General features: G+C 44.0%; 2 protein-coding genes across 5 annotated transcripts in view; both read right to left on the bottom strand.

Annotated features, from left to right (window-relative positions):
* Positions 1-3,300, bottom strand: part of znf638 (zinc finger protein 638) — a 39,030-nt gene extending 35,730 nt beyond the window's left edge. The window contains exons 1-2 of one of the 2 annotated variants that reach the window (XM_035426436.1): positions 2,493-2,648; positions 2,236-2,441 (exon numbers count right to left, since the gene is read on the bottom strand). In XM_035426436.1, coding sequence (XP_035282327.1) covers positions 2,236-2,354 — 119 coding nt within the window. In that variant the 5' untranslated portion in view covers positions 2,355-2,441; positions 2,493-2,648. Of the gene's footprint in view, positions 1-2,235 lie in introns of both variants that reach the window. The other variant, XM_035426435.1, reaches the window with a different exon arrangement.
* A 6,098-nt stretch (positions 3,301-9,398) lies between these two features.
* Positions 9,399-24,261, bottom strand: LOC118231975 (zinc finger protein 638-like). Of its 3 annotated transcripts, none has more exons than XM_035426437.1 (20): positions 24,153-24,261; positions 19,067-20,572; positions 17,550-17,611; positions 17,386-17,424; positions 16,933-17,297; positions 16,637-16,821; positions 16,232-16,330; positions 16,082-16,122; positions 15,891-15,955; positions 15,494-15,525; positions 15,169-15,300; positions 14,596-14,727; positions 14,356-14,397; positions 13,905-13,946; positions 13,190-13,321; positions 12,840-12,971; positions 12,630-12,655; positions 11,999-12,515; positions 11,806-11,868; positions 9,399-11,672 (listed from the first exon to the last, which is right to left on the bottom strand). In XM_035426437.1, exons 2-20 carry the CDS (start codon positions 20,387-20,389, stop codon positions 10,263-10,265), a joined length of 4,839 nt encoding a protein of 1,612 aa, XP_035282328.1. In that variant the 5' UTR covers positions 20,390-20,572; positions 24,153-24,261; the 3' UTR covers positions 9,399-10,262. The 3 variants fall into 3 exon arrangements, with proteins under 3 accessions (XP_035282328.1, XP_035282330.1, XP_035282329.1); XM_035426439.1 differs by having other exon boundaries at positions 12,077-12,515; XM_035426438.1 differs by lacking the exon at positions 13,905-13,946.
* Positions 24,262-26,124: the final 1,863 nt, after the last annotated feature.

Raw genomic sequence — 26,124 nt, 5'->3', positions numbered from 1 at the left:
AGCAATCAGAAATTGCCACCAGGCTGAGGTGAGATAATCAAAAAAATCCAAGAACTGATCAGAACGACAGCTCTTCACTTTGGAGGGGGGCCAAGCAATGGCCAGGTTATAAACAAACCTAGAGTTCCTGTTGTTTGCCTTTAAGAAAACCACTTAAGATCAGAACTTCAGTTGCACCATTCTTTTGCCATTCGACACAGTGCTGTGTGGGAGGACTAGAACAGGTTGGTATAGGTTTGAGTTATAAGCTCTCAAGTCTTGGCCTGAATATGAATCCTGCTTCTCTGGGGTTAGTCCTGAAGTTCACACAACAAGCGAGAAATTTAAAAAAAATGGATCACTACACCAAAACTATTAAATTTCAAAAACATGCAGGTAATCTTGTTTTGTTTTAATGGAAAGCCACACATGCTCATTACTTTCAATAAATTTGACCATTTAATACCAAACAGACAGAACTATTCAATGATTGGTGTCCACTGGCTGGCCCTGGGGCTGTTCCTACATGATCTCTTGGAAATCAGCACACTCTACTGCCTGAATACTCTGTGTGAGTGAATGTCATGCCTCCCCATGCATTTCCCCGTCTGACAAAGACATTCAGCACTGTGGGTGTTTTTCAGCAAACAGAGCCGAACGCCCCATCTTCCCAACCGCCCGCATTCCTCCGGTGTCATGCATCCTCCGAGACCTCGCTCGCTCCGTTTCGATCCAACAACAACGAGGACAAAAGAAGAGAGAGAAAAGAGAGGCGCTTCTAAACCCACACCCTCGCCAATGAAGCCCCCATCGAGGTTCCTGACATTTAGCCCAGAGCGAGAGAACACATAGCTATCTAACTGGATTAAGCGCAAGAGCGAGACCCCAATTAAACCATTGGGGTCCCATTTCACTGGCGCTGGGTATTATCTGAGCCCCGGCGTGCCGACGAGACACTAATCAGATGAAGCGATAGCCGAGACGTTTCATTAGTGGGGGAACAAAGCTCACTGCTGCGGTCTGGGGCCAGGGGAAGTAAGATTCCGAAGTTGAGGTTATGGTTTGCACATAGTAATTATATCTGACCCTACACGCAATGCATATGCTGCATGAATGTGACATGTGTTTCAAAGCTTTAATGCTGCAAATGAAGATATTAAAATAGCTGGTCAATAATACAGTGAGTCTTTCTTTTGTCTTTTCAGCAAAGCTACTTACGTCACACCCAAATAGGCTTCAATGCAGTGTTATTATTATTATTATTATTATTATTATTCATAATCCTATGATCATGCTGGCCGTGATAATATTGGGTTGCTTTTCTTTAGCTCTTTTAGGTATGAGTTATATCTGAAATTCTCCATTGCTGAAATCAGTCTTGTACAGGATGGCTGGGGGGTTCAACATTCACACCACAAAGCACTGACAAGCTCTAGCCCCAGATTAACTCTTAGAGAGCGGCTGTCTCCACTAAAGTAAAAAACAAAGGGTGAAACAAATGCCTTTAGGTAAAGAGTTGGGAGTGGTTATATGGGTAGGAAAAGAGCAAAATGTTCCTTTTGGAACAGATTTTTAGCATGTGTGATTAAAATTGAATTAAAACTCTGATTAACATTGAACATATGTAGAGGGAAACAGAGAGACAAGAGAAAGAAGTTCAGCAGTACTGGTAGGAACATTACAGGGAACAAAAAGTATAATAAGTATTCAAATGTATAATCTAGATTACAGCTCAAGGATAAAAATCACAAAAAGTTCCATTCATAGCTGAATGGTCATAATGAAATAATGAATGGTCATAATCAAAGGCAAGATTTGTTAAATTTGTATTAAATTATGGAGAACAAACAAAGTCTTATCACTTGACTCAAACTAACTAAATTTACTGAAGACACCAAGAAAGGGCAATTATGCAAACAGGCTTTGAGTCACAATATCACTAGAGAAAATACTTTAGAATCAAATAATGGAGTTTTATCAGGAGTTTTGATGAGTTTTGAGGACAACACAGACACTGCTGAAAAGAAAAACGGGACAGTCTCACACATTACATACATGCATACATGGACACAGACGAAAAACAAAATGCTCAAATTAGTGTCACACAACATAATAAACTGGACAATGGGTCACAATGTAATATCCCAACCGTAGCCTTCTTTCAGCTAGCAAACTCCATGCCCTGACTCTCCTTCAGAGGGGGGTTTCCCCTGCCCCTCATCCCAACCGCATCCCCACACCCATCACCCCACTCACCGGTTGGGTGTGTTGGGCGTGGTGGTGCTGGTGGTGGTGGTGGTGGTGGTAGTGGTGGTGGAGGTGGAAGTGCTGGCCACGCCTTGCTGAGTGGTGACATTATTAGGGCCCTTCAGCATCTCTCCTGCGGAGGCTACCCACAGTGCTCCGATCTGCGATGCTTCCCCGGAACCGGAGCTGGAGCAGCCGGTAAATCCCAAACCTGGGGTCCTCAGCAAGCAAGGCAAAGGAGGGTGAGGGGGAAGCAAGGGTATTAGCGACCGTTCTGGTTCAGAGGCCTGAGCCCTCCTGGGTATGCAGTGGAGGCCCACACTCGGATTGACAGGAGAACTTTCCGTCGTTTTGGTCAACCTTGGGCTGGTGAAACAGAGGCTTGGAGGAAAGATGGGTTCCCCAATGAAGTTCGCACGAGGTCAAAAATAGTAAAGTCGCACTGACCCACCTCAGAATATCCTATCTTCTTTTAAGGAAACCTAAGACTATCAGTGCATTTAGCTTACTTTAAAATAAAAACTTAACAAAGAGCTTGAAATATCAGGCCCCCCTCAGTTGAGTTACCCTTCACGGTGCGCAAGTGGTTGCAACACTGACATCACACCAGGTGCGCTGCGGGCACCCAGGGGACACTGGTAATTCCCAAGGTTACTTCAGCGATCATCCTCCTCCTGAGCTAACGTTCCTGTAATTTAGCCACAAGGAAAAGACAGGAAAGTGTGGAGAAGTCTCACTGCGCGGTGTTCAGGTTCAAAAAGGCTTTGCCGATGGTCCTCTGACGACTGGAAAGGGACGTCCTGCGGATCTCACACAACACCACACTTGTCACTCAGAGCTGGCAGCTGCCCAAGGGGACATGACTAAAGCATGACTGCAGCCAGGACGTCCAGGAAAGCCCGACAGCATGGAACAGGAAACATCAGAGCTCCGAGAGGAGAAGCGTAGGCTACTCCACGACAGGAAAGTTCCAGAAGATTCTGTCTGTCTGTCTCACTCCGTTGCTGTCTGTCTCTCATTTAACTGTTGTAACTGTCTTAGCTCTCGCATCTCAGATCCAGTCCTCTGCTACTACACTTGTAATTGAAATGGACAATTCTCTCTCTCTCTCCCTCTCTCTCTCTCTCGCTCTCTCGGCTGAATGGCTAAATGCTGCCCCCCCGTGTTGGCTCCTGAGTGACTCCCTCTCCCTGCCCCCAGCTGGACCCAGTGCACCCTGTGCAAAGGCAGCAGAAATTCCACTAATCAGGGGAGGAATGTGCTTCCATTGGCTGAGGTTACGCAGCTGTCGGACTGGGGAGGGGTCAGACTCCCTCATCCCAATTAAATTCCCCGCACGTCAGCATCCAGACACCCCCCCCCCCCCCCTTCCATGAGTCTCCCCCTCATGCTGCCAGTAGTGCCAGGCCTCACTCTCTCACTACAACACTGACAGCTATTAATTATAATCCATTGGTGCAAGGGGAGTGGTATGTGGTGGGCCTCAATTCTATGCTGTACTGCAGTTGTGCAACATGACAGATATGACAGATTCTTCAGCCACACGCGTGGCAACATTACAACCACATTAGCTCTTCTGTGACATCTGAAAGCACACTGGCCAAGACTCCATAAACATTTGTCCCAGTAAAGGTATACTATGCAGGAGTTTTACCTTGAAAATATAATAAAATAACCATGCCAAGGCATATCTAGGATGCACTGAAAATCTCTGTCTTTACTCATTTTTGCCAAATTCATGCACCTTTACCTGTATTTGTTATTCTAAAATATGTTTGGGACATTTCTGGGCATGGTGCTCTTTTCTGTGTGAGGAGGGGTGGGTCTGGCTACAGAACCTGTGGTCTGGGATCAGATTTTCAGATTTGCTGCTAGCTAGCTAGCGAAGAGGCACAGATACAGCAAAGAAAAAAAGACAAGCCGACAGGGCTCGTTCAAGAACTAACCTTTGAATTGTTTTTCCTCATTAGCTGAAGTTTACCACAGGATATGAAAAGTGACATGGAGTTGGCTTGTTTTATCTTGGACCTTAAAGTAACATTACATGCAGTGTGAAGCTAGCGAAAAAAGAACTTATAAACTTATGAAGAACTTATAAATGCCTGAATATTATTAATATAAATGCCTGAAATTTTTTTTATTTTTTAAATAAAAGTCCCAGCTGTAGGATATGTAGTGTTTAGATTTTGGCCTTAGAGAGGGAAACAGTGAATTAGAATGTGGCCTGGCCTCCCCATCACAAGCATCAAAGCAAATGTGATTCGGGCAATTTTAAATTGCACTGATAACCTAATCTAGGCTGACAATCTATGGGTCTCACCTCCTCAGAAGAGACAAACCATATGATACAAGACACTATATCGGGGGTTGGAGACCCTGCATGCCTAACATTTCCCATTACTTTTGGTTTGAATGCAATCTTTAGATAGGCCAGTCCTTGCCATAAATTAGTCTGACCCCACTTCCCTTCTCTCCTAAACCTTAACCCGGCATCACCCAATCAGGGCAAACATCCTAAAGCCATGCTTGGTAAGGTATTTAAGATGGCCACAGGAAAAAGTTTTTGTGTTGCGTTTGTTTTCAGAGACTGGAAGAAGAAGAGTTTTCCTCTTTCTATTTTGGTGGTGGTTCCTAGGTTGTGTGTTTTTAGCTGGTTTCCTTGTGGTGCTTATACTGGAAGTGGGTGATACTTTGGCAAGGTCTGGCTGATCCGTTTCTCTCTCTCTCTCTCTCTCTCTCTCTTATCCATCTCTCTTTTTTCTGGTATTTCTAGATGAGTTGTTTAATGTTTTGCTGTATGTCTTCTGTTGTGTAATATAGAAGTAGTGTGCCTGCATTCAATAAAGAATGTATGTTCATTAATATAAATGACAGCTTCTTATTGAATTCAATTATTTAATCTGAAAACCTGATATACAGCTTGTTTTGACTTGTTGGTTGATTCCACCAGTTTTCTGTAGACTGATCTATCAAAGAAGTTGGCAATTTAAACATAATTATTAAATTAAATCTAATAAAATATATTTTACATGTAGGTTAAGTGAGGGGTTCTAGCATGCAATATCACTTGGTTCAGTATTCAGAGTGCTGAACATTTTAACAAGGACATTGACTGTTGGAACCGCTGGATTCAGAAAAGAAACATATTCTTAATTAAAACCTTAACTATTACATTCAACATAATAGAATTACTTAAGTTATAATCAAATCTGCCTTCTTAATGTTCCTTTCATGGTAATACCATTACCTCTAGCTATCCAGCCATGCTACGCGAGGTCCTCAGAGTGAGTGGGCAGGTTGAACAGGAAGAGGAGACTTCTTTGATTATAAACACAGGACTACAACAAGTCTAAAATATCCTGTATTGTACTGTTAGGAATCCCTCCCTGATTGGTATTTGAACCCTGGCCGTGGTGGTAATGGGTTGGTGGCAATTTCCCCTGGACCACTGGGAGGGCTTGAGCAACAATAGTGAATCCAGCTGCAGTAACCACACCAAACAGATGTTGGAAAAAGTTGTTCAAACTTCACTTGATGTGTAGTCGAGAAAAACAGGCAGAAAGTCATAACAAAGGTCAGTCCATAAACACAGGCAAAGGTATAAAGTGCAAAGCGAAAATCAGAATCCAGAACTCAAAGGTCAAAAGGCACTTCGATATACTAACAAAGATACTACACAAACTTAGCAAGAGCAAACTCGAAGACTGAGTACCCGAGAACAAACAAGGCAGGACTTCTTAAATACACAGAACTAACAAGACACAGGTGATAGGAATGCGTTTTCTGCTTCAGGGGTCCAGGAGAAGCGGGAAGGGGTTCCCTTGGTCAACGTCGTGAGGGGTGCGGATATGTAACTGAAATTGTGAATGAATCGCCTGTAGAAGTTAGCGAATCCAAGAAAACGTTGAACCTGTCTGATGGAGGTGGGTTGTGGCCAGCCTTGGACGACTTGGGTTTTCTTAGGGTCCATCTAGAGGTTGTCCTTGGAGATAATGAATCCTAGGAAGGAGACCTCAGAGACATGGAACTCACACTTCTCCGGCTTGACATAGAGATGGTTCTTGTGGAGGCACTGAAGGACTTGGCGGACATGCTCATGAAGATACCTTGAGAAAACCACAATGTCGTTGAGAGAGACGAATACAAAGGTGTTTAGCATGTCACGGAGGACATCATTACCGAGGGCTTAGAAGACTGCTGGGGCATTGGACAAACCAAAGGGCACAACCAGGTACTCATAGTGACCTGTGGGGGAGTTTAATGCCGTCTTCCATTCGTCTCCCTCCCGAAAGCGGACTAAGTTGTAGGTGTTGCGGAGGTCCAGCTTGGTGAAAACTGTCGCACCCTGGAGTAGCTTGAATGCCGTGGACATCAGTGGTAGTGGGTACCGATTCTTTATGGTCACCTTGTTGAGTCCACAGTAGTCATTGCAGGGGTGAAGACCAATCTTTTTTCCCCACAAAGAAGAACCATGCCCCAGCAGGAGAGGTGGAAGGACGAATGTGACCAGCGGCCAGAGCCTCCTTGATGTAACCTGCTATAGCCGCTGTCTCTGGAACAGAGAGGGAGGAAATCCTTCCCAGAGGAGGGCAGGCACCAGGGAGTAGGTCTATGGCACAGTCATATGGGCGATGAGGGGGAAGGGACGTGGCTCTCTTCTTGCTGAAAACCTCTCTTAAGTCAGAATACTCGGGAGGAACTTTGGATAAGTCGGAGGGAACAGGAGACTCGAGAGACGGAGAAGGTTCAGCGAAGAGGCAAGTGGCATGACAAGTGGGTCCCCACTCAATCACAGATCCGGAAGGCCAGTCAATGTGTGGGTTATGCTGCACCAGCCAGGGGTACCCCAGGACTATTGGGAACTCTGGGTATTAGATAAGATGGAGCTGTATGGTCTCTTGAGGTTAGTTATTGACACAGAGGCGCAGGGGGCTAGTGAGGTTAAGGATTCTGCTGTTACCCAGCAATAATAACAATTATTAACAATAAACGACAGGTGAGACTCATTAGACCAGGGGTCTCAAACTCCAGTCCCAGAGGGCTGCAGTCTCTGCTGGTTTTCATGATTTCCTTTCAATCAGCAGCCAATCAACAAGGAGAGAGAGTGGGGGCAATGTCTCCCTCTGGTGGCTCACAGAGGGAAAGACTGGAAACCTCACATGTACACCTTTAAATTTGACCCATGGTTAAATATAAATATTAACGAATTTCCAAAATGATTTTAGAAACTCTGGAGCTGAGTGTGCCAAACAGTTTTTGTGATGAAAGAAAAACCACCATTGTAACCAAGTCTCTTGAATGTGACCAGTGGTGCGTTTCCTCTGGTATATCAGTAGTTTTCCTCTTCTAATAAGTCCTACACACTAAAGCTGTGCAATTCAGAAAAAGTGCCTTCTGGTTTCTTCTGCTGTATCTATAATGCGATCAGGATGAACTTTTGTCTCCTGATTGTAGCTGTTGGAGTTTTTTCTACTTAGATTAATCCTGTAGCTAGCAGGCACTTTAATCGCTGCTTAATGTCACAGTGCTATGACATTAATTTTCATGTCCAGATAACTAATTATTCCACCCTCACCCTGTCCCACTTCCTCCCTTATGACCTCCAGTTGTGATAGACAGTGATATACCTGCAAAACATACTAAGCCATTACCTCCAGGATAGAGGGATGGAAACAGAGGCTCATATGGGGAAAGGTGATGTTTCTGCTTGCATCTTATAGGTATTCTCAGCAGAAACAGCAGGACATCAGACTTAACACCTCATTCTTAGCACTGAATGCTGACCCATGCACTGGCCAGTAAAGGAGAACCCTAATTTTAAAGAATTGTACATTTATATTTGTCATTCCTCATTTTGAGCCTCAGAAAGCACAGGTCAGAATAAAATACTATTGAAATGCAGACTTGTGCAATTCAATATGTTTCAATATTATTTTGTCTTAATTTAACCAGTCTAGTTTTGAAATACCTTTTTTTTTGTTTTATGTTGATCCTATGCAACTGCTTATGTAACACATTTGTTCTTGTTCTCCGTAGAAATCTTAGTTAAAGTTGTTTTAAAATGAAAGGTTTTAATGCAAAAACACTCTGCAGTGCATAACAGTGCATGCACAACAACTTACAAATGGACATTCCCGGATTTAAAAATGTTAAATTAAAAGCATTTTCTCAGAACAAACCTTTTTTTTGTGGGCCATGTCATCTTGCTTATCTTAGATGTTGTTTCAGTATTGTACTGTATAGTGAATAAATAAATAATTTTATTATATTTCCAGATGTGAACTCACAGTAAATACATAGGGAACCATGATAAATGTTGAAAATGGCTCATGATTTAAATGGCCATGATACTCATTTCAAGAGCATCCTTGCTTTTTGGTTGTCTGTAGCCAGAAAATCTGTGCACAAGCAAAGAGCCACTTTTCGTGAAAGAGATCAGAAATGAGAGGATTAGGACATTACAAGAAACTAGGGAAAGACAGGCAGACAGGGAAGTTAGGGATGTTGCCACAAAGCAAAATCTTGCACTTGAGTTGTTTAAATATGGAGGCTTGTGGACAACTACTGAGGAGGTAGATGAACAGCTGCAGACTTTAGATCAGAGGACACAACTCCTCGCTGTATCAGCACAGTTAAGATTTAGGCAGGTTGTCCTCGGAATGAAAAAAGTTAATGGAGTCAGCAAAGACAGGAAGCTACCATTAGACACTCTGGTCAGTAATCTGAAGAGTGTATTGCTTGGCAGCCACGTGCCAGCAGAGGAGGACATTGAAGAGAGAGAATATGGTTGCGCTCCCTCTGATGTCACTCGGGTCAAGGAACAATTTCTTCACCTGGCAGGGAAACAGCAGGAACGGGTTAGGAATGTAGGTAGGAAAAGAGGGGGGCTGCCGCAGGTTAGAGTGCCGCATGTTGTATCAGCAGATCAGCTTGTTGGTAAGCTAGTCAGACATGCGTGTGATGATGATGGCAGCAAAATCTGGTATAGGGCTACAGCAATAGACAAAGTTCATATTAATGATGGGCAGGTATATACTGTGCAGTATGATGGGAAAGAGGGGGTGAGACAGAAAGGGAATGTAGAGCTTGAATCTGTCAGTGCTGCAGACATGATAGGTAGGACTGTAAAGCACATGGTCATAGATGAAGAACAATGGCAAACAGGCATAGTAGTCACTAGCAGGACAGGTAATTTACTTGTAATTGAATACATAGATGAAGAAGGTAGTCTTTATGAATGCCCTCTCTTAGATGATTGTGTTCAACATAAACTTAGGTTTATAGTATATAATTGTGGTACAATGCGTATCCGGAACTGCTGAGTGGGCTGTTTCAAGCCAGCAGTGTCAGTCGTCCCAACAGCCTGTGAATATATGATGATAGCCAGTATTAATATGGGTAGTAATTAGTACTTTAGTATTATGGGCCATCCAGTGTATAGCGTATATGCAACTGTATATAGTTTGTCTAAAAATAAATAAAATAAAAATTATTTTTAATGTTCATTTACTGTGCTCGTTAATTCCCCTGTTTCCAGAGCACGATAATTTGTTTTTTTTGCCTTTCAGGAAAAGCAATTTTCACAATTGGATCTGTGTTCTGTGATTATACCATTCACTAAAACATTAGCTGTATATAGATTAAAAGGCACCAAAATCTCACTGTTCTTACGATATTGCCATTCATTCGAACATGAAATATAGGTGACAATCTTTACCATATTCAATATTGATATTGTTGATTATGATTTTAATATTTTTTAAGTTGTAAAATGTATAATTATTCACAAGCACATGAAAGTTCAGATTGTTATGAGGCACATTTACTTTTTCATCTGTTCTCAGGTCAAGAACATGGTATCAGTTCAGGACATAATCCACTAGATGGCAGTAATCACAAATAAAAATGTTTACACTGAAAACATCATTGTCTGTAGACTACTTTATAATTACATTAACTTCCGCGCCTTTTGCAGGAATAGATTTTTTTAAGTGGGTGGCTCTTAAAAGAGCCTTTGGCGTGTTACAATAAGACCATCAGAGCTCTAAGGCCAGGGATCTGCAAATGTTTTCCAGAAGCAGCAGGTTACCCTCTAAATTTAGATGTGTCCCATCCTTGTCTAAATGATTTAAGCCAATGTTGCGATGCACAATGCAACCCATACCCATGTCTGACATAAAGCCAAACATGGCCCCGTTTAGCCTTCGCCTGGTCCTTTCAAGGCCATATCCACTAGGCGCGGTCTGGCCCTGCCAGTTCCAGCAAGGGAGGATGTCGGAAAACATCAATTTGGTATTGGGAAACAGCAAATTGATTTCCTTGATATCTGCCTTCATACGTCGCAACAGAGTAATCCTTGAATTTCCATACATCCCAATACTGTTCCCACCGAGGTGAATCACCATCACATGTGGGTCGTCACTGGTGGCAGCCCGTTTCGAGCGGAGAAGAGGCATTAAGTGCTCCCACCTTCTGCACCCTCTGCCATCCCAGGTGATCTGGCAATTTAGCCCCAAGTTCTGGTCCAGTCCAAAAGCTCCTAAATGAGCCTGCAGCCTGGCGATCAGCGAGCTCCCGATGATCCAAATGTGTGGTAACGAAAACGGCTTCTTGGGCTGCTCCTGCTTCGTAGGCACCAGGTCATCAGTCTCCACGGGAGCTGTCTCCATGGAAGCAGTCTCCGTCGGAGCCCTTTCCGTGGGGGCCGCCTCTGCGGGACACAGCTCTGAGGGACTCCGATCCACAGGTGGCTCTTGGAATTTTTGGGCTGCAGGGACGGAGGGAGCAGTGGTCTCACCCGTCGACAGGCCCTTCTCCTCCACTGCGGGGCCTGCCTCCTCAGCTTGGTGTTCCGGTTGGCTTTCCAAGGCCAAGGTAACAGTTTCTGTGGTTGTGGTGGCCTCTGCCGCCACGTCCACAGTTTTGGTTTCCACCACTTCAGCTGCACTTTCTGGAGCGGAAGCCTCCATATCCTCACCGTGCTGAGGGTCTGAGGTAACAGGGGCTTTGGCCTTTTCCTCCTCCACCTTCTGTTCCTCCATCTTCTCATCCACCTCCACCTCCGTTTTAGGGGTTTCAGACTCCATCTCCACTGCCACCTCACCGGCCCCCTCTGCAGCTACCTGGGGCCTCTGCTCGTCTTTGGCCCCCACAGGTTTGGACGGAACCTTCTTGGCCTGCTTGCCTTTGGCAGGGGTTGTCTGTTTCTTCAGTGATTTTTTAGTGGGCGGGGCTGGCTTCTTCTGGTTTTTTGCAGTCAGTGAGGCCCAAGTCCTCCTGCGCTTTCTGGAACATTCCAGGACAGGCGTGGAGTGCTGTAGAGGCTCCGAGGTCTTTTTCTCTTCCTCCTGAGAGGAACCCTCCACGTCATCCCCGACCTCGTCCACAGTGACGAACTCGTCCAGGTCGAATGGAAAGATGTCTTCGGTGAAGTCCTGTTCCTCAGCCTGGGGTAAAGAGAGATCAGGTGTGGTTTCACCAGTAACAACAAAACATTCATGAGAACACAAGGCCCTTGCTGCTTTATACTTGCCAAGGGTCAATTTTAATTTTATTCTTGAAAAGGAAGGGGGCTCTTACCCTTCTTTCACCTGCAGCTTTGGAGTCGCTTGATGACTTAGAGGATCTACTTGAACTGTAGTTCTGAATGGGGGGGGGGGAATTGCAGACAAAGACAGAAAAGTCAGAAACATGGTGACCAGTCATAAAAGGCTGTTATTGAAAAAATGTGGCCACTAATGAAAACACTGCTCATAGGTAATCCCGCCCTCACCTCGACCGCAGCCGAGTTGGCGACAGAGCCCTCTACTGGCGCGGGAGCAGTATTGCTCGGTAAGGCCTCATGGCTCACCTCCTGGTCCTCTTTGGTCTCCACAAGGGGGGCTTCAGCTGTACCCTGATCTCCAGCGGGGGCACCCGACTGGCATTTCTGATTGTCTGTGGTCTCCACTGTCTGGCTTTCGGCAGGTGTTGGCGCACCCTCTGTTGGTGGGGAGTTCGGTTTGGCGGGAGGTTCCTTAGCAGCTGTGGCAATGGGGGTGACAGCAGGGGTCGCTGTAGGAGCTGGTTGAACGGTTTTGCCCATGGCAGCAGCGTTGGCTGCAGCAGGATTCCCGGCCTTCGTGGCCGCGAGGTTGGACGTGGTTGCGGGAGCCTTGGACATTTTTGCTTTGCCTGCAGCAGCTGCGGTTTTGAGGCCAGCAGGTGCACCTTTAAAGCCGGCGGCCATGGTTTTGGGGGCCGCTAAGCCCTTCTTAGCTGCATCACCAGGCTTAGGGGCAGGTCTGCCGCTGCAAAGGAAAGCAGACAGCCGAGACTGAAATATGATGACCTGTCGAGTTACCGGCACTGGAAGTACAATGTGCAATGTTTTTAGAAGAAGAAATTTAAGCATGAAACATTACCTTTTAACTTCAGGTTTCTTCTTGACCTGCAAGACAAAACAGTGCAGTCAGTACTATCACAGGCATCAGCTAGCCTTAATGTACAAATGAAGCCACCTTCACTGAAACATCATTATACTGATGTTTTTTTTTTTTTTTTTAAATCAGTAGCAAAATTGACACATGCTGTGCCAAGTTTAAAGCATAGAAAAGGGGCCCACAAAAACCTACCTCTTCTGCGGCCTTCACAGGCTTATTGATCACAGAAAAGGTGAGGGGGTTGTTCTGGACAATGCAAGGAAACTTCTGGAAACGATTGAAGACTGCCTTGGCAATGGCTGGAGTATCCATTTCCAAAATGATCTGATAAGGTGGGAAATAAAAAAACCTGAATACACTGTGTGACTTATGGTCTAGTATGGCGGTTAGGGAACTGGGCTTGGAACTCAAGAGTTTTCCATCTGTTCCCCATATCAGCTAATGCAGCGGCACCCCTGATTAATTACCCAACTGTGATGTCACCTATGCAGCCTGTAACCCAGGTACCCTTGTCAGAGTGGCAGTGGACCGTTCCTGCTCACCCTGTGATTTAGCACCAGGGCCTGCTTGAAGCTCCCAAAGCGTTTGATTAGCTCCTTGACCTCGGTGGTTGGGCTGATCCCCATGGGAACGTTGTTGACCGTCAGGAGGTGGTCCCCAAGGTTAGCAGCTTCCTGCAGGTTGGACAGAACCAGAACCTGGGTCACTCATGGCAATCTGGCTAAAGAATCTTTCGTACAAACACAAATACACAAACAAACAACAACATACAAACTTTGCAACATTTGCATTCTGTGGGAAGAAATGACGTGACCACTGCATTTAATCTGACTGGAATTCTATTCAAGTTTAAAAAGGTGAGACGAGTGGCGCAGTCCGTAGGGTAGGAGCCAAACGCGATTCTCCAAGCGCAGGTAGGGGCTTCGATCCCTGCCATGGCACTTTCTGCACTCTAATCCCTGCTCTATCCATCACGCTCTCTGCATCCTACCTGTCTGAGTAAAGCAAAAGCTACGGAAGATAGGTGAACCTGTCCACTTTCCTTTAAGAATGATCATTTTAAAAAGATCATTAAAAAAATTTTTAAATTCAAATTGTAATCTATTTAATGCACCAACAGCAAAATAAACGCAGACCTTCCATTCCCACACAGAAAATAACCTTCCACAAAATATTTGCCTTTTTAATCGTTGAGCACTGCCACACAGTGGCCACCAACAAGTATTCCTCCTGGAGCTTCTCAAGTTCAGAATTTACCTTCACAACTGCCTTGTTTCTTGCCCTCTCTGAACTCTTAGTCTGAAATAGAAATCGTATTCTGTGACCATCTCCTCTCCCTGGGTCATGCCCTTTGGAGTCTCAGGAGAGCAGACGGGCTCAATCAATCACAGATTCCATAGGATTCTGGGCCAATGGTAGGAAAACATCATTTAATTGGAACCTTTTATTTACAATGAGTGGCCGAAGAGCTGAATAAGGGCAGGTTAAAAGTTTGGTGGGTCATGGAAAATTCTGCAGAGCTTCAGAAAGTTGCAGCTGAGATCTAGTCTGACATCAGCCTTTTATGAAACTCAAAACCAGATTAAACCCAAAACCAGAAACATACTGCCGATAAGCTTTTACAGCTTATTCAAGAGTCTGAAAAAAGGCAAGGTAAAAAAATTAATAAATAATAGTAATAAAAATAATAATAATAATAATAACTCACCGTGGGCTTCTCAATTTCCATCAACATTCTGAACAATGACTCCTAAAAAAATAATAATAATTAACAGTAAGATCGATAAAAACTACTATTTTAAAAATGAATTGTCCATAAGGAAAACATTTTCAAATTCACGGGATTCAAGTGATTGCCTTTCAGAGCTTCACTAGAATAACAAAGAACCAGTATATTCTGTGGCTGGAAAAATGATCCACACGGAGTGGATGGGGGTGTTTTCCTCACCGGATTGCTGAAATCTATGGGCCGGGTCATGTGCTCGAAGCTCAGCTGACAGTCCTGGATTTTGGGCGGGCTTTCCTTGTAGGTCTTCAACATGGCCTCTGCAGAATCCAGGTCGGGCAGCTCCACAAACGCCTAAGAAACAGCAACAAGGAAAGTTTGAGAAGATGTCAGAGCCCAACACGCTTTGTTTCCCATGATGTCGCTAGTCTGAAGCAGTGACATGAGCGCAAGAGTTCCGGAATACTAAAAACAAAGGGTGGAACCAACACCTGAAATCATCAATTTGAATCAATCGTACCGTAAGGCAGGCAAAGCCTTTTGATTGGTTTGTACAAGTCTGTGATTGACAGCTCATGGGAAAGCTCCACCCATTATTCGTTTAATTCACCCATCTCTAGTTGAAGCCAGTGTCACACTGTCCAAACAATGAAAATGTACACATTTGTCACTCATTCTTATAATGCAAGTGGTCTGCACGTGATGAGGATGCAAGCCCATCTTCAGGGGCAGCATGTTGACCCTTGAAGACGAGACCAACTGGCCCAGTAGGCCATGACAACCCAGCTACTGTACCTGTTTCTGCTGGACGGCGATGAGGAGGCCAGAGGAGAAGCCAAAGGGTGTGGCCAGTTTTTTGAGGTCCTCCTCCATGTAGCCGCTCTCTGGTAGACCCAAAATCTGGACGACACACTTCTTGGGCAAATCCTGAGGGAAAAGTACAGCACTGGTGAAGCAAAGCGGATGATCCCAGCACTGGCAACTTCATATATCAGAGCAGACCCCAGCTCTATTCCTTTGGGGTAGTCACCTGGACATTCCTATTATAGCAACAAAAAAAAAAAAAAAAAATATATATATATATATATATATATATATATATATATATATAACATCATACCTTCTTTACCACCTTCTGCACAGCGTTGCCATCTGTGGGAAAAAAAAAAAAAAGTACCGTTGAGACAGACGGCATCCTCAGGGTGAATTTGAAAAACAATTTTGTAGCCCTTCAAATTAATCCTTAGCCAGGCAGGAATTCAGCTCCAAGGAAGTTTCTTAAAAGTTTAAATAGTAGTCATATGACAATTGTAATTATTGTGCTGCAAGCTAAATGTAGCGAACCAGAGCAAAAGTAATTATTATTATTATTATTATTATTATTATTATTATTATTATTATTATTAAAAGCCATTCACAGTTCAAGCTTTGAGGTGTGGTGACAGGATATCAGGGGGATGCGCATATTTTTTGAGATGGAATGATTGCACAATGTTGTGGTTGAGGGGGCAGCAAACCTGTTTTCTTGGCAGGCGCCTTTGCCTTCATGCTCGCGGGCAGCTTGGCCGAAGGCACCTTCTTCCTATGGTGACGTAAAAGAAAGCAAATGGGCCATTTAATACTCCAAAGAACTGGCTTCCAGTATAGCAGCACAGGATCGTGGTTGTTGTAGTCTTTTGGCATCAAAGGCTGAGAAGCGTAGACTTACTTTTTTCCTACAAGAGGCTTCACCTTGTGATCTCTTGCATCCTGAAAACAAATACAATGGGCAGAAGAGATGAATGAGAAAGTCTGATCACCGAAAACATCACAGAAACACCATGTGGGGGTGGTGGATGGCGGCAGGTTTCGGACGTACTTTCTCCACACAGATGCTAATGGTTCTGCCTCGTATCGTCAGGTTCCTGCACTCAGCCAGGGTTTTGGCATCCTCTTCCCTCTCCATGCACACTGTAGCCTAGAGGACGGACAGTGTAATATGGCCTTTAGATGTGCATTACTGAAACAGCCACCTGCTAACATTATGCAATGACATAATTACATCATTTTAATCACACAACCTTTCCTTTGCCAATTACTTGATCGCGTAAGATAATAAGAACAAACTAACTGGATTAAAACGTTAGACACCCAGATGGAAAATTTTGCACCTGAAAACTAAACAAATCAGCTCTTTGTAACTGCAACACTTGAGCACGACAGCATTGGCACACTTTTCCCTGAAGTTAAAGGTGAGAAGCAGTTTCTAGTGGGGGACACACACCTTGAAGGTGCCGGTCTTTGAGGGGACTGTTTTTCCAGAGGTGGGTGGGGAGGTCTTCTTCTTGTCCGCGCTCTTGGTGGAGGCAGAGGAGGAGCCGCTCTTTTTCTTGGCCAGCTCCGCCATGAGAGCGGGCGCCAGGGACTTCACCATGGCCTCCAGAGCGGTGTTGTGAGTCACAGCCAGTCCTGCACACACAAACACACAGAGGTCACCACAGGAGATGTTAAGGCACAACGTGAACTGCCATGGAGGGGGCTCTTACGGTGGTGCAGAAGCTTGCGCCGTTGGGCTCTTACCTGACGACTCGATCAGCATTTTGGCAAGCCTCTCGCTGCTGGAGGACCGCTGCTGCCGGCGAGGGCTGGCGTGTCGGGGGTTCAGCCACCGGGTGGCGCGGGGCGGGGAGAGGCGGGTGAAGCTGCGGGAGCGCGAGCGGGACAGCCGGGGCGGTGGGTTGCGTGCCACATGGCAGGGTGAACGGGACCGGCTCCGGGACCGGTGGTTCCACCGGGGGCTCCGGGAGCGCGGCCTACGACCCCGCGAATCCGAGCGGCCATGGTAACGCCAGGGGCTGGGCGAGCGGGACCACGACCGGGATCTGGATGAGGAGCGAGTTCGTCGCTTCGGGGGGCGGTGCTCCGGGGGCGGCTTCCTCTCGGTCCTAAAATAAGAGCAACCGATGTCACAAACACAAAGGCCATATATGCAGCCATATATACACACACATCACAACTCAAAGCAACACTCACCTGGAAACTGCAACAGTCTCCACGTTCCAGTCAGGAAATCTTCGCAAAACAAAAAGAACAGTTAGAACAACCCCCTACCAAACAGAAAACAACATGAAAGTAAATCAGCCCAAATTGCCAGGGTCCTTCCGTCCTAAATCCACATGCTTTCACAGTAAACTCACTGCTTTCGCAGGCGTCGGCAGCTCTCGATGTGAATGCTGGTGTTCTGGTGCTCGATCCAGTCCTGCCGACCAAAGAGACACAGAGCGCAGACAGGATTCATTACTCTACGCAACCTCCCGCCTCAACCCCGGAGCAACGGGCTTGTCTATCACATCTATCACATCTCTTTCACAAAGCAAAACAAACGGTTTGCCTGTGACCACAGCACCGATAACTTACTCAAGTTGAAGTTATTCAAGACAATTAAAAAGTATCGGTTGTGAAAAATGATTGAACTCAAACAATCCCTTTATCACAAATTACTCTACAGCTCAATGGATAAACATTACGCAATTCCTATTCAGCCTAGAAAATGAAACACAGGATTTAGGTCTACCAGGCCACTGTAGAAAACTGTGACATTGACACAAAATGAGGATTGCTTTTTATTTTTCTGTTTGTCAGGTTTTTTTTTTTTGGGGGGGGGGGCATTGTGGGCGGCAATGGCCCAGGGCAAAAAGGACAAAAAGGGTAAATAATTAAATAGCAGGTACTGAAATCAGTCCAGTGCAGCCATGTGACTGTAAATTCTAGTTCCTTAGTGCACATTGCTTACTGGACTTTTCCCTCACAACAAAACAAGTCAAAAAATGTAAAAGAACAAAAATAAAAAGCATTAACTAAGAAAAATAAGAATGAAATTTTTTTTAACATGAATAATTGTAAAAATAGCATTAATGGATGGATCCAGTGCTCAAAATAAATTCAGGTTATTAATAGATTTCTTAAATCTATATGCCCTACAATCTTCCAAAAACCACTAAGAACTCCCATTTTTCCACTTAAAATGACAAAATGAGGCCATTTCCATCCTCCACTTGCATCTTCAGCTTCCTGTAATGAGTCCTACTGCTCCTCGTAGTTGTCGATGCGCGACTACCCTAGTCCCTCTCAACACAGGTCACACGTGTGCCCGCTGTCTTTTTTCTTAATTCGGTCTTACTGACAACGCAACACTGATAACTCAGTGCACACCTAACTGAAGCTGCCCAAGGTCCAAGGTCAATAAACAAACTTATAAAAAGTCCCAGCAGCCCTTGTTCTTCATCCTGCTCTTCATCCTCAAGTCTTGCAAGTCTTTTGCATTTCTATTGACTTTTTAATTTCAGAAGTGGAAAGGCCCACTTGCTGTGTATATTAGCCTACATTTTAAGCATTATACAAGTTCATATAAATTGTGCAAATGTTTCTCAGGAAGGAAAAGTTTTATTTAGTTTCAGTTGCTGGATTATCAGACATACATTATTCCCCACAGACACCACCTGATTAACCAAGCGTCATGAACTATACCGATTACGAGCATCTGACAGTTTGTTCTAGATTAGAATTCTCAGCCCAAGGAACTTGGGGTTAAAATTACACTTAAACTCACCATCAAGCAACGGACATGCAGGGATCACAAACATGAGAACAGACAGGCAGATTCAAAACCCAAACCTATAACTTGATATGAGACACTTGTGAGGCAAATACTCACCTTTATCTGGACACATTCTACGTTACAGAGAGAACACGTATGGGGAAAGATTCTTGGGGATGCAGCGGAGTAATCATTCATCATGGTAGGTGTGGGCAGTCTCTTCGAGGTCCCAGCGTTGCTTGGAGGGAACGAGGAAGACCAGGCTGGCTTCGTGACCACAAACCCGGGCTTCAGAGCGCTGCTGCCCTCGGTGAGGTTCACCAGGTTGGCTCTGATGCCGTGGGTGGGCGGTGGAGGCCCCGCCGTGGGTCTGTTGGGTGCCGGTAGGGAGTCTCTGGTTGGCGCACTCTTGCCGGTCTTGTCCTCCATGCTGGGCGGATTCTTGCACTGGTCAATCAGTGGTTTTTTAGCAACAGGTCCAGAGCTCTGCCGTTTGGAGTCTACGGAGGGGAAAGTGGAGACTGCAACGGGTGCATCCCTCACATATTTCTGAGGGTCTGTGGTCCGCTGTTCATGCTTGAAACTGTCCTGGCTCTTCTCAGAGTAGCCAAATTTGCTTGAGTGTCCATAGTCAATTACTTTGCTGGGCCGCGGCTCGCCCCCGAGGCGATCCTGCGTGCCGGGGGATGGGAGACGGTGGTCAACGTCCGGCAGGTTCCTCTTGGCCTTTCTGACTCGGATATCTCGCAAAATGAAGGGCAGGTTGTCAGGGGTGAGCTGCTCATCGGGGTAGTGACTGAGGAGTTGAAGGTCCTCGTTTGTAAGTCCAAAACTTGCCAGGATACTGCAGGCGTTCTCCGAGGTGTAATGGGACTGCCGGCGCTCGGCAGGAATGGACGCTGGAGGAGGCTGGCTCTCAGCACTTCCTCTGCCTCCCCCAGAAGGGGTCCCAAACCCAGAGGGTTGGAACATCTGGGCTGGAGGGGATGGCTGGGCCATCGCTTGCGAGGCAAAGAGCTTGTTCGGGTTCTGGTAGTTTGACCAGTCCACCGTGGATTGCTCCTCCGGTCTGCCAGGGGCCCTCTGCAAGGGGAAGCTGTTCCCCTGAGACAGCACCTCTTCCCTGGGCTCTTTTCTCAGGCAAGGGTCCACCATCTTCTGCTGGTGCATCATCTGGTTGAGCAGCCGAACCTCCTCCCGAGCTCCACAGATGTACATGTCTATGGTGGACTCCATGTCCTGAGGCAGGCCCGTGGGGTGCTGGGCCATCTGGTAGCCCATCTGCTGGGGCATCATTGGAGACATCATCCCTGCCGCAGGACCTAAGCGCGCACCCGTCATGTCAAGAACTGGCTGTGCATTCAAGCCGAACTGGTTGGACATGACAGGCCTCTGGTTGGAGAAGGGTTCCCCCCGTGGGTTGTACAAGGGATGGGACATCGTGACCTTGAGCAAGTTCAGCAAGGACAAAGCTGTTGCGCCGTGGTTACCGGTGGTGATTGTGTTGAGCTGGTGCAGGGCCAACTGGGTCTTAATCTGGGCCAACCGCAAAGAGGCGGGGCCAAGTTGCCAAAGTTCAAGGAATTTGCAACAGGAACACAACTTTCCGAGAACAATGCAAAGCTGAAAGTTAAAAACACAGACAGGATTATTGACTCTCATCTCCTCCTCTCCAAAGTAACCAAGGCAAGTAGGTCTGATTTTCTCTTTCACACACACTTCCGATTCAAAAGCCAGGCTTCAGTGGATTTAAACTTGCACCTGTTTTTTCACTGAGGGGGAAAAAAGCAAGCAGAAAACACAGGACACGGTGAAAAAGTATCATCACGGTTTAGGGAGGGGAAAAAAGAAGCCAAATCCATGCACATCTTTAGTGAGATTTGCAAGTTCGGAAACTGAACCATTTCAGAAGCATTAATAGGAGTGGACAGATTTCCATCAAGTTACTGCCCGATTCCCCACCTCCATGGGAGAGAATGAATAAAAATACTATCTGACTGACTTCTACCAGGCATTTTGTATATTACAAATAACTTAATACAATATTTTCTACTAATTTTCCATTGCGTGGTTTAACCACCATAAATGCAATGCCTGTGGAAAACCAGTTTCATACAGGGACACTTATGATTTATGTAGCCGTTTATCTTGCATATGTAGTAGCTTACATCTTCTGATTTAAATGACATGAACATACAACCCAATAAAGAACATTCATTGAGCATTTTTGAAGTTTAAAAAAAATATATTTTCCCCCTCAATAACCACCCTCTCCTCATATCAAAAATAATATTATTAGAGATCAAGTTAATAGATACCACCAATTAAGGTTTCTGCCTAATTAGACAAATAAATGTAAAGTTCCCATAACAGCTATGATTTACATGCAAATGTAGCTTCCTATAAAGTAATGTCCAATCATTTGTTTCACGTGTAGACAATTTTAAGACTTTTTAAAATTGAAAACATAAGTTTATTTTCACCTTGTCATTTTAACCTAGCAACCATATTTGAATTGCTATTTACTTAGCTAGCAAACTGGTTGAGAATTCTATCTAGTAGTACATCAGCTAGGTGTCCGATCTCATCTGAAAATGGCTAATGGTGGGTGCAGGTGTTTGTTTAAGCCCAGCACTAAGACGGCTGATTTTACTTATAAAAATCTTCATTAAAAACGAATGATTAGTTCATCAGTTGAATCAGGTGTCATAAAGCAGGGCTAAAAACAAAATCCTGTAGGCCTAACCCCATCAGCCCTTTTCAGGTAAGATTGTACACCCCTGTTGTAGGCTACATGAAGTTATTCGTTTTCTTATATTAGCCAGCAGAATTACTAGTTGGCTAAACGCTAAGCTTTCTGGTTAGCAATTTTTGCTGTTCACCAAGCCAGAAATATTGCATGCAATCTTTTTCTTAACCAAACCTTGCTAAATTGCAAACTAACTTAACGTTTGCATTTCACAGTAAGCCAATTCATTTTGCAGACACAGCTGACTAACCTCACCAAACCAAAATGAAACAAGCCAGTCAAATTTTGACGTAACTACCACTATCAGTCAACAAGCAAATGAATATAATTTCTGGTCATATACATTACCTCAACATTGCACTACCGAAAAATGTGTCTCCTGTGGGGAGCTGCTGGCCTTCTGGTAAACTCTGCAATTTCTTTTCATTGGGAATGGCTCTTTATCTGTTGTTGTTCGTTATCTTTTAACAGCAACAAAAACCAAGCAATCCAGATATTTAAACAGATTTTCCGTTGTTGGGTCAAAACAGTTTGCTGGTCTAATGTAGTTAAGTTCCAACTCTCCCCAGCAGACTGATGACATATGAAATCCTGTCCTAAAACCTCTCTGCCCTGGCCTGGAGAAAAGGAGGTGGTAGCGGAAAAGAGAGTACAGGGTCCCAAAAATTGCAGCAGTACAGTATCAGTGAGTTACAAAACCGGTGGGATGAAGGAAATGTTACGAGACTTTAGACAATATTCTGTAAGGTACAGTTACGCCATATAGCTAGCAAATTCTGGAATGTCTAAATTGCTCTGCATGCTCTGCACTGTATGCAACTTAGAAGTTTCATCTTGATCTCGTGGCGTTAAAAAAACAGCTAAAGACCTTACTGTTGAAGTTTACAGTTCAGGGGTATAAAAAGCGCACATATTTGGGAACTGACGCCAATGGGCTAAAATAAGCCGGACCTGTGATCAGGTGGCACTTCTTGTTGGCAATACATTCGATCTCTTTCTTTTATCCCCGACCGTGAAAACTGCCTGACTTGTTTACACTTTGGACTATTTCTTTTTTTTTTTTTTTGGTAAGGGGTGGTTTTATGGTTTTAAACACTCCGCGCTATGATGACATTATAAATAAATACAGTGGGTGATTGACGAGCGTTTTTATGAATGGTAAGTTTGATCTAAATTCATTTACAGAATACAGCGTTTTTTCCCCAAAAGATGGTATTTCTCGATATAATTGTGCCGCCGTGTTAACACATTTCTACGGTTGGCACTCTTCATGGTAAGAAGAAATTTTAGGATAGCGCTTCCGATATTGCTTGTGTCGAAAGTGCTGAGACGGAAACAGGGATAGATTTACCCACTAGCCACATCTGTCCAGAATGTAAACAAGTCAGGAGCTGCGTCTAAATAGTCAACAACAAAAAAAAGAATACGTCCTATGTCTTTTCCTAACCACTTTTCCTTGACCTTGATGGAAAACGTCATGAGGTTCAGGAAAGATGTGAAGGAGAATTCAAAAAGACTTAGGAAAAGACAACCGCGGGGCTAAGAGAATCCGATTGCATTTACATTAGGCTACGTAATACATTACTTCATTACCAAGGTTGTAATTGAAATAAAAAAGGAGTATAGGCTACCAATCACAAAAGTGAAACGAAATGGTTGTCACGTTGATAGTGGTTGCTCACGCTCACCCTCCTGTCCACTCATATTTACCGACATGAATCCCAATTATGATTGTATGAAAATAATTGTTAAATTTATGCAAGACAGGCACAACATGTTAGGCCTACAAATCTACTACAGTACATATCATCATTCTTAAATTTCAAACATGTTGAATTAAAAACATAATTTGGCTAAAAACGTCTCATATCCCTTTTTCTTGAAAGACAAACTTCTGTGTTACGGGTAATATGCTGATTATGATCTGACTATAAGCCTATGCATATAATAGCTTAAGAGCCACCACACAACTCAGTCATGTTGATGGTTTGTTTTCGTGAACGGCCGAATGGGGCGTCGCTTTAAATGTTGCTACCGCAAGGAATTATGGGACAGCGTTATCTCATTTTCTTTCGTACAGGACGGTCCAGTGTACCCTAAGCTAAAGGAGATAAGATAGGAAGCATTGATGCACCTATCCTTAGCATTTAGAGAATTCGAACAGCTCTTATCATGGCTGCCACTTAGATACTTCCGGGTCATTTCACTGAGTTAGGGAAAAAGACTATTCGGACGCAGCCAGGCAGTTTTCACGGTCGGGAAATATTTTTTGGACAACGTTAGCCGTCCATCCATTTTGGTTTTCCATTGGACATTCGGTATTAACACGCGTATAGGGAGTCGCTGCTGCGTAGGAAGGAAAGTGTCGCGATTTACATCCTACATCCCTGCCAAGCAACAAGCAGGATCGATATATTGAAAATGTCACCCCATAGCATTATCTTTGCGTCCTACCTTGAAGTTCGAAAGGCAAATTTCAAAGTTGCATTTCTCCGGGAATTAAAATATACCTCCAGTAACGTTACAGACTGTAGTCTCCTCCCCTAAATTGTTATCGTCTACGGCAACTAGAATATGCCAAAAAGCTCTCGAAACTCTCTGGTTTATTTTCGAATTCCAGAATTCCTGTTCCATAGAATAGTGGTTCCCAAACTCGCTCCTGGGCCCCTAGTCGTATGCTGGTTTTAAGTCCAACCACAATAGCAATCCCAGAATTTTAACAAGATGTTAATTTTTCTTTATTATGTGACTTTTCTTGTTTAGAAGGTACTCTCTTAAATCACATTATATCAGAAATATGTATGCATGTCATGAAGAATAACATTGTTCATATTATGTTATAATCAAATCTGCCTTCTTAATGTTCATTTCACGGTACTACCATTACCTCTAGCTATCCAGCCATGCTACGTGAGGTACTCAGAGTGAGTGGGCAGGTTGAACAGCAGGAGGAGACTTATTTGATTATAAACAAAGGACTACAACAAGTCTAAAATATCCTGTATTGTACGCCTTTAAATTTGATCCATGATTAAATATAATAAGGATTTTTCAAAACGATTTCAAAAACTCTGGAGATGGCTGAGTGTGCCAAACAGTTTTTGTGATGAAAGAAAAACCACCACTGTAAACATATCCACACCAAGTCTCTTGAATGTGACCAGTGGTGCGTTTCCTCTGGTATATCAGTAGTTTCCCTCTTCTAATAAGTCCTACACACTAAAGCTGTGCAATACAGAAAAAGTGTGTTTTGGTTTCTACTGCTGTATCTATAATGCGACCAGGATGAACTTTTGTCTCCTGATTGTAGCTGCTGGAGTTTTTTCTACTTAGATGAATCCTGTAGCTAGCAGGCACTTTAATCGCTGCTTAATGTCACAGTGCTATGACATTAATTTTCATGTCCAGATAACTAATTATTCCACCCTCACCCTGTCCCACTTCCTCCCTTATGACCTCCAGTTGTGACAGACAGTGACATACCGGCAAAACATACCAAGCCATTACCTCCAGGATAGAGGGATGGAAACAGAGGCTCATATGGGGAAAGGTGATGTTTCTGCTTGCATCTTATAGGTATTCTCAGCAGAAACAGCAGGACATCAGACTTAACACCTCATTTCTTAGCACTGAATGCTGACCCATGTACTGGCCAGTAAAGGAGAATCCTAATTTTAAAGAATTGTACATTTATATTTGTCATTCCTCATTTTGAGCCTCAGAAAGCACAGGTCAGAATAAAATACTATCAAAATTCAGACTTGTGCAATTCAATGTGTTTCACTATTATTTTGTCTTAATTTGTCCAGTCTAGTTTTGAAATACCTTTTTTGTATTATGTTGATCCTATGCAACTGCTTATGTATCACATTTGTCCTTGTTCTCCCTGGAAATCTTCGTTAAAATTGTTTAAAAATGAAAGTTTTTAATGCAAAAACACTCTGCAGTGAATAACAGTGCATACACAACAACTTACAAATGGACATTCCCGGATTTAAAAAATGTAAATTAAATGCATTTTCTCAGAACAAACCTTTTTTTGTGGGCCATGTCATCTTGCTTATCTTAGATGTTGTTTCAGTATTGTACTGTATTGTGAATGAATAAATAATTTTATTGTATTTCCAGATGTGAATATACTCACAGTAAATACATATGGAACCATGATAAATGTTGAAAATGGATGGGAAAATGGCTCATGGTTTAAATGGTCATGGTACTCATTTCAAGAGCATCCTTGCCTGCTTTTTGTTTGCTTGTATGCTGCGGTTGTTTTATTACTTGTACTTCTGAAGTAAATGAGTTGACAAATCAAAGTCAAGCTCTCCTTACAAAACAGAAAATAAACTCTAGTACATGATCTTTGAAACAGGCATATTTCATTAGTGGCCAGTGATTTTGAAAATATAGTACTAATAAAAATGAG

This window comes from Anguilla anguilla, chromosome 7 (genome assembly GCF_013347855.1).
Source record: "Anguilla anguilla isolate fAngAng1 chromosome 7, fAngAng1.pri, whole genome shotgun sequence".
Taxonomy (NCBI): Eukaryota; Metazoa; Chordata; class Actinopteri; order Anguilliformes; family Anguillidae; genus Anguilla; species Anguilla anguilla.
The sequence above is the reverse complement of the archived record's forward strand: the minus strand, read 5'-3'. Positions and strand labels throughout refer to the sequence as shown.

Coding starts and splice junctions, on each gene's coding strand:
- LOC118231975 (XM_035426437.1), bottom strand. CDS start 20,389: ATGTCCCATCCCTTGTACAACCCACGGGGGGAACCCTTCTCCAACCAG. Junction 16,123..16,231: donor TTAGCATCTGTGTGGAGAAA/GTACGTCCGAAA, acceptor ATTTGTTTTCAG/GATGCAAGAGATCACAAGGT. Junction 15,301..15,493: donor TGCAGAAGGTGGTAAAGAAG/GTATGATGTTAT, acceptor CTTTTCCCTCAG/GATTTGCCCAAGAAGTGTGT.